The 13,264-nt window shown below is 41.1% G+C and overlaps 1 protein-coding gene across 2 annotated transcripts in view; it reads right to left on the bottom strand.

Moving 5' to 3' along the window:
* The window catches only part of AP2B1 (adaptor related protein complex 2 subunit beta 1), a 168,772-nt gene that overhangs the window by 100,651 nt on the left and 54,857 nt on the right, over nucleotides 1-13,264 (bottom strand). For both annotated transcript variants that reach the window (XM_068268655.1, XM_068268656.1), the window contains exons 6-7: nucleotides 3,789-3,979; nucleotides 1,861-2,082 (exon numbers count right to left, since the gene is read on the bottom strand). In XM_068268655.1, the coding sequence (XP_068124756.1) occupies nucleotides 1,861-2,082; nucleotides 3,789-3,979 (413 nt within the window). The remainder of the gene's footprint in view (nucleotides 1-1,860; nucleotides 2,083-3,788; nucleotides 3,980-13,264) is intronic.

Genomic DNA, 13,264 nt, shown 5'->3' with positions numbered 1-13,264 from the left:
CCATGTTGATCCATTCAGTCTTAGTAGGTATGGTAGGTTGGTTCCAGTGAACTAGAATTATCTTTCTGGCTATATGGCATAATGAATAGATCATTGCTATTTTATATTTACTATAGTTACCTTTGTTGAATATGCCCAGCATAGCCATTTTAATGTCTAATGTAAATGGGAGATCTAGCACAGTGCTTATAACTTTCTCTATTTGGTCCCAATACCTATTCAATGCTGGGCACGACCAGAACATATGTAGGAAACTTCCTTCTGCCGAGTGACATCTAGTACATAGGTTTGAGTGTGAGACATTTATTTTGTGTAGTCTTACCGGTGTGTAGTATACCCTATGTAGGTATTTGAGCTGAATCAACCTGTCCCTGGACGAGATCAGGACCGACGAGCCCCTAGCCACCACCTCCTCCCACTCCTCCTCATCTATCTCCCCGAGATCCTGTTCCCATTGTCTGTAGAGTTTGTCTGTGCTATGTCCCATTTGAGCGATAAGTTCTGCATAAATATCAGATAGTGGTTTATCGAGGCGCTCTGTGATAAGCAAGGCTTCAACTGGGTCAGATTCAATCAGAATCCTCTCCCCACCGAATTGGGCTCTAGCTGCGTGTGATAGCTGGCAATATCTAAAACCCATGTAGTTAGGTAGGTTATTTAGTGCTTTGAGGTCGGAAAAGGGAAGCAGGGTTCCATTTGGGGCAATATCCTTTAATATTTTTATACCGTACCAAGCCCAGATTGCCGGGTTGGGCACAGTGGAGAATTGGGGAATATTGGGATTGCCCCACAATGGGGTGTAGGGGGACCACCTGTTAGTGATTGCTAGCTTGCGATGGAGATATTGCCACGCTTTTATAGGGGTTTTCATAACAGTAGTAATTTTGGGGGAGGAGTTGGGGCCTCTAAAGGGCAAGTTTAGGAGGGCTTCGTACGAGCCCATAATGGCTGCTTCTATTACCACCGCAGGGTTAAGTTCGTTACGGGAGAACCACCACCTTATACTAACCAGTACAGATGCCAAGTAATAGTAAAAAAAAGTTTGGCATAGCCAATCCCCCCTCCCTCGTTGGTAGTTCTATTATTTTTTGTGATATTCGTGGAAGTTTGTTGGACCATATGAATGGTGAAAGGATTTTATTTATCTCGGTAAAGAATTTCTTGGGAATCCAGACTGGGGAGTTACGAAATATGTATGTAAATTTGGGGAGCAACATCATTTTTATCGCATTGACTCTTCCAATAAGGGTCAGGGGCAGGTCCTGCCATATATTGCATTTGTCCTTGACTTTTCTAATTATTGGTATAAAGTTATTGGCCAAGAACTCTTTAGGGTCTTTTTTAATTATAATACCTAGGTATGTGAATTTGTTAGACCGTTGCAGGGTTAAATTGGAGTTAGAGTAAAAAGGGAGGTCATTGTCTAACGGGAAAAGAATCGACTTTAGTTTGTTTGTTTTTAGACCTGACCATTTTCCAAAGTAGTCGACCATTTCTAGAGCAGCAGATAGAGAGGGGCCTGAGTCTTCTAGGTATAACAGGACGTCGTCCGCATAAAGGGAAATTTTTCTTAGGACAGTTTCACCTTTTACTTTTGGTGTGCCAACATTTTGATTATTAAAAAGGAGCCTGAGTGGTGAGATCCATGGAAGCTGCCATATTTATTTCCTCTTTAACAATAGGCAGATAATCAGAAGAACAGGCAGGCAACTTGCATTATTTAAAAGAAAATAAGCATGTCAGTCTCCATACCCCGCTCACCTCGGGTTCCCTTTAACAAGAGATACATTCAAGGTTTACAGAAAAGAGAATTAATTAAAAAAATAAGATTCACAAAAAGACTGACATAAACATGATTACCTTTTTTGGACAATGAGATTGATGTTTCTTAGCGCCACATACTGGACTTCAGGCTCTCCAGATAACAGAGTGACTAAGGGGGGTGCAAGCTTCTTGAGTAGCATGGTGTAATAATCGGAGTCTTTAGGCAGCAGTTCCAGGAACTTCATCAGAACCTTCACCGCAGAAAGGACAACAGCGGAGTTGGCATGTGACAGGCGAGGAGTGACACGTTCACAGATGCTGCACAAATACAAAACACTTTGCTTGGTTACAATGAAGAGTAGGGCACAAAAATAACATTTTAATGTTTAACAAAACCCAGGCTGTGGATTATGGCCAGAAAAATGTATTAATATGACTTAAAGAGGAACTGTAACCCAGGATTGCATTTCCTCCCTATCACTAGCTGATACCCCTTTTCCCATGAGAAATCTTTACTTTTTCTCAAATAGATCGGAGGGGGTGTTTCGAGGAAGGGGGGGGGGGTCTTTATGGCTGATATTGTAGTGAAAAATACTGGCACTAGGTGAGGGGAGAGACGCTGGGCTCACCAGATTGCGTACTTCATGCTACAACGTTCTCTCAAAGACATTAAAGTGCAAATGGAGAGAAAAAGGAGAGGATACAAAGGGGTGTACAGTGGGGGTGAGGGGATGCCTGACAGCGGTTTCGCTAAGAAAGCTTCTTCAGAGGCAAGTCTGAGCAACCTTAAATTTGCCTCTGAAGAAGCTTTCTTAGCGAAATAGCTGTCAGGTATCCCCTCACCCCCACTGTACAGCCCCTTGTGTCCTACACCGTGGATTAAAAGGTACCTCGTTTTCGCAACTACAGTGCCTCCTCTCCTATTCTCTCCCTAAACTGAGAGGGATATGGATGTTTCCTTTTAAACAATACCAGTTGCCTGGCAGTCCTGATGATCTCTTTGGCTGCAGTAGTGGATGAATCACACATCTGAAACAAGCATGCAGCTAATCCAGTCTGACTTCAGTCAGAGCACCTGATCTCCATGCTCGTTGAGGGGCTGTGACTGAAATTATTAGAGACACAGGATCAGCAGGAGAGTCACTCAACCGGTATTTTTTTTTTAAAGGAAAAATCCATATCCTTCTCAGTTTAGGTTTCCTTTAAAGAGAACCCGAGGTGGGATTTAATTATGTTACTGGGGCACAGAGGCTGGTTGTGCACACTAAGACCAGCCTCCGTTGCCCCATGCTATGCCTCCAGGACCCCCCTGCATGCCGCTATACCCCCCGCAGTGCTGGCGACACGCAGCGTGTCGCCAGCACAATGTTTACCTATGCGCTGTCTGTCAGCGCCGCTCCCCCGCCTCCTCCGCATTGGCGCTACCCGCCAGTGTCCCTTCCCTCCCGCTGATAGGAGGGAAGTGACGCGGGCGGGTAGCGCCGATGCGGAGGAGGCGGGGGAGCGGCGCTGACAGACAGCGCATAGGTAAACATTGTGCTGCGTGTCGCCAGCGCTGCGGGGGTATAGCGGCGCGCAGGGGGGTCCTGGAGGCATAGCATGGGGCAACGGAGGCTGGTCTTAGTGTGCACAACCAGCCTCTGTGCCCCAGTAACATAATTAAATCCCACCTCGGGTTCTCTTTAAGCTACAATTGCAATCATTCTGAATAACTTTAGGTGACTTTCTGCAGTGCATAGTACAGGTGTCTGCCGTCATCAGTCCCTTCTTCTTTACAGATTTATACAGAAATCTGTAAAAGATTCGTGTGAGTTTTTTCCTGCCTTTACCTCCTCTCTCCCATAGTACCTTCATCATTCTTGAATGGTCACCCACAAACTAACATAAAAGATTGATTTAGGAGGCAGAACTTTTACATGAGTACATAGCTGAACAATTGCCCTGCAACCCTTCCCCCCACCCCCACAATCACGTCTTTAGCTTCGTCTAGTACAAATTCTGGACATAAAAAAGGATCGCCTTACCTTTGTGCCTCCCTCTCATCTTTGGGATTATAATTAGAGAGGCAGTCAAGAATGAATATCTGACCCCATTCAGTGCACTCATTTAGAGCAGTCAGCAATTTGTTGATGTTTTGGGGATTCAGGTCAAGCAGGTTACTGTTAGGGTGAGACTCACTAATTTCAGACAGAGCAGCTACTGCATTAGCAACCACCTAAAAAGCAAATGAGATACAATACGGTAGCAAATAAGCAAGGCAAAAACAGGTGTGCAATCGTTCTACATACTCTCAATTTGTTACAAGAATGGCCAAGTAAATCAATCAAAGTTAATCACATCTGTAAAACAAGGAAGTAACAGGCACAAGCTATATTGATGCTTTCCTAATTCACTGCTAAAGAGCTGATAACCACTGATATTGGGCTAAATGTAGTCTTCACACCATGCACTGACACACATCAAGAAGAAGATCCAGGAATTAAAGAGAACCCGAGGTGGGATTTACTTATGCTAATGGGGCACAGAGGGTGGTTCTGCACACTAACACCAGCCTCTGTTGCCCCATGGTGTGCCTCCAAGACCCGATCCAATCAGCGGGAGGGAAGGGATGCGGGCGGGTAGCGCCGATACGGAGGAGGCGGGGGAGCGGTGCTAACAGACTAGAGAGAGGTAAACATTGTGCTGGCGACACGCAGCGTGTCGCCAGCACAATGTTTACCTCTCTCTAGTCTGTTAGCACCGCTCCCCCGCCTCCTCCGTATCGGCGCTACCCGCCCGCATCCCTTCCCTCCCGCTGATTGGATCGGGTCTTGGAGGCACACCATGGGGCAACAGAGGCTGGTGTTAGTGTGCACAACCAGCCTCTGTGCCCCACTAGCATAAGTAAATCCCACCTCGGGTTCTCTTTAAAGGACAACTGGAATGAGGGGTATATGGAGGCTGCAATATTTACCTGTATTTCCTTTTAAGCAATACCAGTTGCTTCTCTATCCTGCTCATCCTCTGCCTCCAATACTTTTACTCATAGACCCTGAATAAGCATGCAGATCAAGTGTTTCTGATATTTTGTCAAATATGATCAGATGAGCTGCATGCTTGTTTCTGGTGTGATTCAGACACTACTGTAGGAAAATAGAACAGGGCTGCCAAGCAACAAGTATTGCTTGAAAGGAAATATGGCAGCTTTCATATACCTCTCACTTCAGTTGTCCTTTAAGTCTTTTCTACAATTCTCTACACCTGCCAGCACCAACGTAAACGTTATAATTCAAACATCAGCTCCAACTAGAAAAATCATATAGTCCTGTCAGAATTCTAGCGCTTTATTTATGCAGGAAAAGCTTTCAAATGTGTATGTTTTAAGTTTTAACCACTTCAGCCTACAGCTTCGAAAATCTTGTGCATCCGAGCAATGTTCACCTCCCATTCATTCGCTAATAACTTTATCGCTACTTATCAAAATTAATTGATCTATATCTCGTTTTTTCCGCCACTAATTAGACTTTCTTTAGGTAGTACATTTTGCTAAGAGCCACTTTACTGTAAATACATTTTAACAGGAAGATTACGATAGAAAGCGAAAAAAATCATTATTTCTCAGTTTTTGGCCATTATAGTTTAAAATTAATACATGCTACAGTAATTAAAACCCATGCATTTTATGTGCCCATTTGTCCCGCTTATTACACCATTTAAATTACATCCCTATCACAAATTATGGCGCCGATATTTTATTTAGAAATAAAGGTGCATTTTTTCAATTTGCGTCCATCACTATTTACAAGCTTATAATTTTAAAAAATTTAATAAGATACTCTCTTGACATGTATATTTAAAAAGTTCAGACCCTTAGGTAACTATTTATGTAGTTTTTTTTTTTTTATTGTAATTTTTTTTTATTTTTTTTTTAATAGAAAAATGTATTTGGGTAATTTTAGTTTGGGAGGTAAATAGCCAATTTTAGATGTAATATAATTTTTTTTTTATTCAATACAGGTATGTGGGTGCAGTTTACTATTTGGCCACAAGATGGCCACATTCAAAAAATTCCTAGATGCGAACGATGTCGCATCTAGGAACTAAAATGAAGAGAAGAAGTTTCCTGGGGGCAGAAATACCACGCTCTCTGATGAGAAAGCGTCGGTATTTCTGCCGGGGACTTAGATCGGTGAATGGGAATTATATTACCATTCACTGATCGGGGGGCAGCGGGAGGCAGCGGGAGCGCGCCCGATCGCGCGCACCACACGGCTGCAGCACCACTGCCTATCTGGACGGATATATGCGTCCAGATATGGCGAAGTGGTTAAAGAGACTCAGTAACAAAAATTGCATCCTGTTTTTTATCATCCTACATGTTCCAAAAGCTATTCTAATTTGTTCTGGCTAACTGCAGCACTTTCTACTATGACAGTCTCTGTAATAAATCAATGTATCTTTCCCCTGTCAGACTTGTCGGCCTGTGTCTGGAAGGCTGCCAAGTTCTTCAGTGTTGTGGTTCTGCTATGAACTCACCCTTTCTGGCTCCTCTATGCACACTGCCTGTGTGTTATTTAGATAAGAGAGAAGAGAGAAGCTGCTCTAATCAGCTGGATAAATCGTCCTCTGAGCTGGCTGGGCTTTCACATACTGAGGAATTACAAACAAGGGCAAAGCTGTTTGCAAGAAGAAAAGAGCAGCCTGAAACTTCAGTGCATGGGGGAAAGAAACACACAAATGATCTCGAGATTCAAAAGGAATGCTGTATACAGCCTGCTTATGTATGGATGTATTTTCTATGTGTGGACATACTGTACATCAACCTACTTCCTGTTTTGGTGGCCATTTTGTTTGTTTACAAACAAACTTTTTAAAACTGTTTTTAACCACTTTTAATGCGGCGAGGAGCGGCGAAATTGTGACAGAGGGTAATAGGAGATGTCCCCTAACGCACTGGTATGCCAAAACATTTTTTGTTTATGTTACAAGAATCTTTCAAATGTCAAGGCCAGACGGCGCAGTATGTGCAGACAGAGAAACACGTTTAAAATTCACATTACTGCAGCAGTATATATATATATATATATATATATATATATATATATATATATATATATATATATATATATACACACACAGTGGTGTGAAAAACTATTTGCCCCCTTCCTGATTTCTTATTCTTTTGCATGTTTGTCACACTTAAAGGTTTCTGCTCATCAAAAACCATTAACTATTAGTCAAAGATAATATAATTGAACACAAAATGCAGTTTTAAATGATGGTTTTTATTATTTAGTGAGAAAAAAAACTCCAAACCTACATGGCCCTGTGTGAAAAAGTGATTGTCCCTTTGTTAAAAAATAACTTAACTGTGGTTTATTACACCTGAGTTCAATGTATGTAGTCACCCCCAGGTCTGATTACTGTCACACCTATTTCAATCAAGAAATCACTTTAATAGGAGCTATCTGACATAGAGAAGTAGACCAAAAGCACCTCAAAAGCTAGACATCATGCCAAGATCCAAACAAATTCAGAAACAAATGAGAACAAAAGTACTGTAATTGAGATCTATCAGTCTGGTAAAGGTTATAAAGCCATTTCTAAAGCTTTGGGACTCCAGCGAACCACAGTGAGAGCCATTATCCACAAATGGCAAAAACATGGAACAGTGATGAACCTTCCCAGGAGTGGCCGGCCGACCAAAATTACCCCAAGAGCGCAGAGAAAACTCATCCGAGAGGCCACAAAAGGCCCCAGGACAACATCTAAAGAACTGCAGGCCTCACTTGCCTCAATTAAGGTCAGTGTTCACGACTCCAGCATAAGAAAGAGACTGGGCAAAAACGGCCTGCATGGCAGATATCCAAGGCGCAAACCACTTTTAAGCAAAAAGAACATTAAGGCTCGTCTCAATTTTGCTAAAAAAACATTTTAATGATTGCCAAGACTTTTGGGAAAATACCTTGTGGACCGACAAGACAAAAGTTGAACTTTTTGGAAGGTGCGTGTCCTGTTACATCTGGCGTAGAAGTAACACAGCATTTCAGCAAAAGAACATCATACCAACAGTAAAATATGGTGGTGGTAGTGTGATGGTCTGGGGTTGTTTTGCTGCTTCAGGACCTGGAAGGCTTGCTGTGATAGATGGAACCATGAATTCTACTGTCTACTAAAAAATCCTGAAGGAGAATGTCCAGCCATCTGTTCGTCAACTCAAGCTGAAGCGATCTTGGGTGCTGCAGCAGGACAATGACCCAAAACACACCAGCAAATCCACCTCTGAATGGCTGAAGAAAAACAAAATGAAGACTTTGGAGTGGCCTAGTCAAAGTCCTGACCTGAATCCTATTGAGATGTTGTGGCATGACCTTAAAAAGGCGGTTCATGCTAGAAAACTCTCAAATAAAGCTGAATTACAACAATTCTGCAAAGATGAGTGGGCCAAAATTCCTCCAGAGCTCTGTAAAAGACTCGCTGCAAGTTATCGCAAACGCTTGTTTGCAGTTATTGCTACTAAGGGTGGCCCAACCAGTTATTAGGTTCAGGGGGCAATTTCTTTTTCACACAGGGCCATGTAGGTTTTGAGTTTTTTTTCTCACTAAATAATAAAAACCATCATTTAAAACTGTATTTTGTGTTCAATTATGTTATCTTTGACTAATAGTTAACGGTTTTTGATGAGCAGAAACCTTTAAGTGTGACAAACATGCAAAAGAATAAGAAATCAGGAAGGGGGCAAATAGTTTTTCACAGCACTGTATATATACACATTTTCTCTATTATTACACAAATATTATTAATCTAAATATTCATAATCAATACCGTCCTTCCAAAGAAAGAAATTATTGTTAAAACCTATAATACAATGTATTACTTTGAAATACATTTAAAAGCTGGATTCTGCTATCAACAGTATTGAGACGCATATTAGCAAGAATATAATGCCATGTTTTGACTATGAAACATTCTGGAATGTAAATATTAGAACTTTACAAGGTTTTTTCTATTGTCCCGTATTTAGGACAATTATGCCACCTGGCGGTTTCATAGTCTTATAAAATGAATATTATTAATACAGCTTGATATTTACATGATGAAATGCTGACATCTGCCGGGTGAAAGTATTATATTTATTTCTTCATCAGAAAGACAAATATATAGAACATGATTTTATATTATTACATTTTAATGTGCAATTATATCTTATATGATTAATTGTTTTAAGAAGAATTATATAATAAGCTTTATATTTAAATAAGTATATTAGAAGGCCTGTATGTTTCAGTAAGCCCTAAATTGCTGAAGACTCTTACAGGTCTGTGTTAGTATCAACCTGACCAATCTTATTTCTGGAAAAGAACACACACATTCCAAACTAATTAGCAGAAGGACACATTATCAGAAATGCGTCATAAATGACATTGTTCACTGTTTGGAAGTTCAATGTCTGGGGCAAAAAAGTCAACCAGCAGACAAGATGGCTGGTGACGTCCATTATTAATTAACTGCGTCAGTAATGACCTAACCAAAATGTCAAGCACTCCAAATGACGTTAATTCAATAAGATAAGGCAATTAAGGAGTTTATAAACAAAAATGTTATGGTTATTTTAAATGTCAATTATTTTCAGTATTCAAAACAAAGATAGCGAGCTACGCATGGAAGTTTTAGCCAATCAGAATCTGGGATTTAGGGAAATTCCAGATTAGGCAGCCATATTGCATCCAATCACTATAAAAGTAGGAGCTGAAAGCTCATAGTTTGCACTAGCCTACCAATCTCCTAAGAAGACACATGGGGCAGAAGCTACCTTCCCACATGTGCTTCTAGATGCTGAGATGACAGAGAAGGGGTAACATGCTTAATATTCTGGTGATTTACTTTATTAATTTTTCAGCATTAAGTTCTGTTAAGATGTTAGCAAGAAGTTTTTTTAGAAGCTATTTTTCAAGCCATTTCTTTAAGACGATTACTACAAGTTTTACACAGTTACTATATACACAGCTATTGATACAGATGAGACTACTTTTGATCTTATTCTACATAACACAACTGTTATATTCTTTTTTGAATGTACTTAGAAGATTGATGATTGCTTGCTTCTAAGGCCATGATGAGATGGAATACTGTTAGAAGGAAACACAACTTGGAATTGTTCATATTTTGTATATACGCTGTATGATAAGCAAATACAATTTTTATATAAAATCATATACTGAGTGCTCCAATTCATTTCAAGATATACCGTTAATCTATAATTACTGTTATAGAGCAATAGAAAGGTGGATATACCGCTGCACTTGTAGTGGGAACCGAGCTGGACCTGGGCAACCAGCCCACAGGTCAAAGTGGAAAGAAGAAAGTTTGGTCCGCTTCAAGGTCACTCCAACAGTTTATTTGGGACTTATCCCAGGACAGCCACAGAATCACTCAGCTAACATGTTTCGGACCTGCAGCGGTCCTTAATCATAGCATCATGCTATGATTAAGGACCGCTGCAGGTCCGAAACATGTTAGCTGAGTGATTCTGTGGCTGTCCTGGGATAAGTCCCAAATAAACTGTTGGAGTGACCTTGAAGCGGACCAAACTTTCTTCTTTCTACTGTTATAGAGGGTTCAGACCCCGCTATGCCAGATTTATATGATGGCAACGCTTTGAAGGCTGGCCCTTTACTGAGTTAGCAATCATGAAAAAGGCAAGAACCGCTCAGGTTTTTGACAGTCCTTTTCAATGCACAAATGTCCACTCTCAAATGTCCAAACATGTTGATACAGTTTCAGTTGGCATCCAGAAGACAATCTATATTACGCTCACCAGATGAGATAGCTGATTAGTTATGATCAGCATATAAGGAATCAGTGCAATAAGTGGATCTCACGCTCACTTGGCCTTCTTCCAATTTAGGACTCAGAAAAAAAAAGCATACATAGCGTGATACTGCCTTTACAATGACAACTTCATTCCTCCCCCAGTGCAGGCCAGCAATCGTGCACCCTGCATGCAAACAAACTTCTCCACCGTGTAGTAATAATTAGGCTCCAAGCTCACCAGATATAATGGCTGACCGTATTGCAGACCAGCTAAATGCGTATATGAGGGTCGATACTCCACACCTCTTCTATGATTGGGACCTCCTCCTTTTAAAAACTCAAAGTACAAATCGCTATAGTATAGCATTCTGGGAGACCAGGTATTAATTCTGCTAGCTTTGCAGAGTAAACAAACACAGTAAACAAATATTTGGGAGTGATGCACCTGCCAGCAGTAAAAATGTTGCCACAGGGGAAATCTCAGAATGTAAATCAGGGTAGACAAAGATTTTCAAGTAATTTATAAATGACTATTGTTAAATTGTTAAAATAAGCTATTTTTTTTTAAGCATTCGGCATTAAGGCAAATGTCTATGTTTGTGCTCTATGAGGCTAACCTGGACCTGCAAGGCTACGTGCACAATGGGGCATTGAGATGTAAAGAAGGCAATTTAACGTACAACATTCTGCAGTTGTACATCTATGCCACATTCATAGTGCATCCAGTGAAATGCAATCCAATGGATTCCGGCATCTCAACGTGGAGCATGCAGTGTGTTCCAGTATAACACGCACATTGACTATGGCAGTAAAGCTGTATGTCACTGTAGGTGACGCAGTGCATGCATAAGGTGCGATGCAGCTTTACACCTACGCTGCATTGCTGTGTTTACAGGGAATGGAATTCAGCATATCTCTGTAAACTGAAGCCAGGCTTCCTTTGCCAGATTATGGGTACTTTAACAATGGCAGGCAACTAGTTCAAGAAAAAATGCTGAATCAAAGTTTCATTTTTATATGTATTAGTGTAGATCAGGCCTTTCCTTAAAACACTGTCAATTATACATCGAGGTCAGAGCAATTGCATGCAGGTCATTCATTAAAGGGAAACTGAAGTAAGAGGTATACGGAGGTTGCCATATTTATTTCCTTTTAATCAATACCAGTTGTGTGGCAGCCTTGCTGGTCTATTTCTCTGCAGTGATATCTGAATAACACCAGAAACAAGCATGCAGCTAGTCTTGTCAGATCTGACTTTGAAGTCTGAAACACCTGATCTGCTGCATGCTTGTTCAGGGGCTATGGCTAATAGTATTAGAGGCAGAGGATCAGCAGGGCTGCCATGCAACTGGTATTGACTAGAAGGAAATAAATATGGCAGCACTCCGTATACTTCTTACTTCAGTTCCCCTTTAAAAACAAAAACAGCTCTTGGCAGCTTCAGGGAATTTCTGCACTGCAATCTGTCTATTTAAATGGTGGACATGGTGATGCACAAGGTAAGCAAGATGGGCATGTCATTTCCAGATCACTGACCCGATTGACACATATAGAAACAAATAAACAAAAAAACAAAACACTATTTTAATTTTAAAAGTTGTCAGCAACAGAAAACTGGTGGGACTGTAGGTTCGTTCTTAACCTGGATCTGTTCTTAAGTCGGAACCTTGTACCATCTCTGTCCCCTATACCTCCTCTGTGCCCCCCTATGCCTCCAGTGTCCCCCCCTCTGTGTCACCTCTGCCCTCTGTACCTGCTTATACAAGTTTAAAAGCCATTTTTTCTTTGAATTTTTTTTAATCAATTTTCTCAAAAACTACAAGTCCAATTTCAAAAAAAATTTTGACTTGTTCCCATGGAAACAGAGAATCCATGCCATTCGTATCGGCGGTCGTTCGTAAGTCGGGGACTATGTGTAATTCTGAATACAAAAATGTGTACAATGTTTTTAAAGGCTTAGGGCCCATACACACTTGCTGATTGCAAAACGCTAGCGCTTTTGCTAGCATTTTGCTATGGCAATTTTGCGCGATTAACGGGGGGGGGGGGAAAAATCACCATTCACACTTGGCGTTTTTTTCGCGATCGCATTTAGCGCTTCTATAGCACTGAAACGCGATCGCCGGGAAATCGCCTGAAAATGGTGCAGGCTACGTGTTTGCGTTTAGCGTTTTGGGGCAATTTGCAGCGACTAGCGCAAGTCCCCCAAGTGGGAACTGGCCCATAGGGTTTCATTGCACTAGCGCTTTCAGAAAAGCTAGCGGTTGAGCATTTTGCTGAAATCGCTGGCAAAACGCTCAAGTGTAAATGGGCTCTTAGATGTGATTTGATAAAACCCTCAAACCTAATGAAAATCTTCAAAAACAACAACAACAAAAAACAACCTAGAGCACTCCAGACACATGATAAAAGTATGAATCAGGTATTGATTGGGAACATCTTGTATGAGAAAAGCCAGCTGGATGGAACCCAAGGGGGCAGAAATAGGCTGCAGCAGTACACAATATTTTCATCTCTATTTACTGCACTGGACAGTACAAAGCTAACACTGTTGGCGGGATCCATAAATATCAATATCTAATGTTGCAGAGAGTGCCAGAACATGTACATGAACAAGGATATCAGGAAGCTATCAAAAATTTGCCTGATCCAGAAATTACTGATGAGTGTGTTCCTAGCTTTACAGTAATAACCAGGGCCGGTTTTA

The sequence above is a fragment of the Hyperolius riggenbachi genome, chromosome 2, assembly GCF_040937935.1.
Source record: "Hyperolius riggenbachi isolate aHypRig1 chromosome 2, aHypRig1.pri, whole genome shotgun sequence".
Lineage (NCBI taxonomy): Eukaryota > Metazoa > Chordata > Amphibia > Anura > Hyperoliidae > Hyperolius > Hyperolius riggenbachi.
The sequence above is the reverse complement of the archived record's forward strand: the minus strand, read 5'-3'. Positions and strand labels throughout refer to the sequence as shown.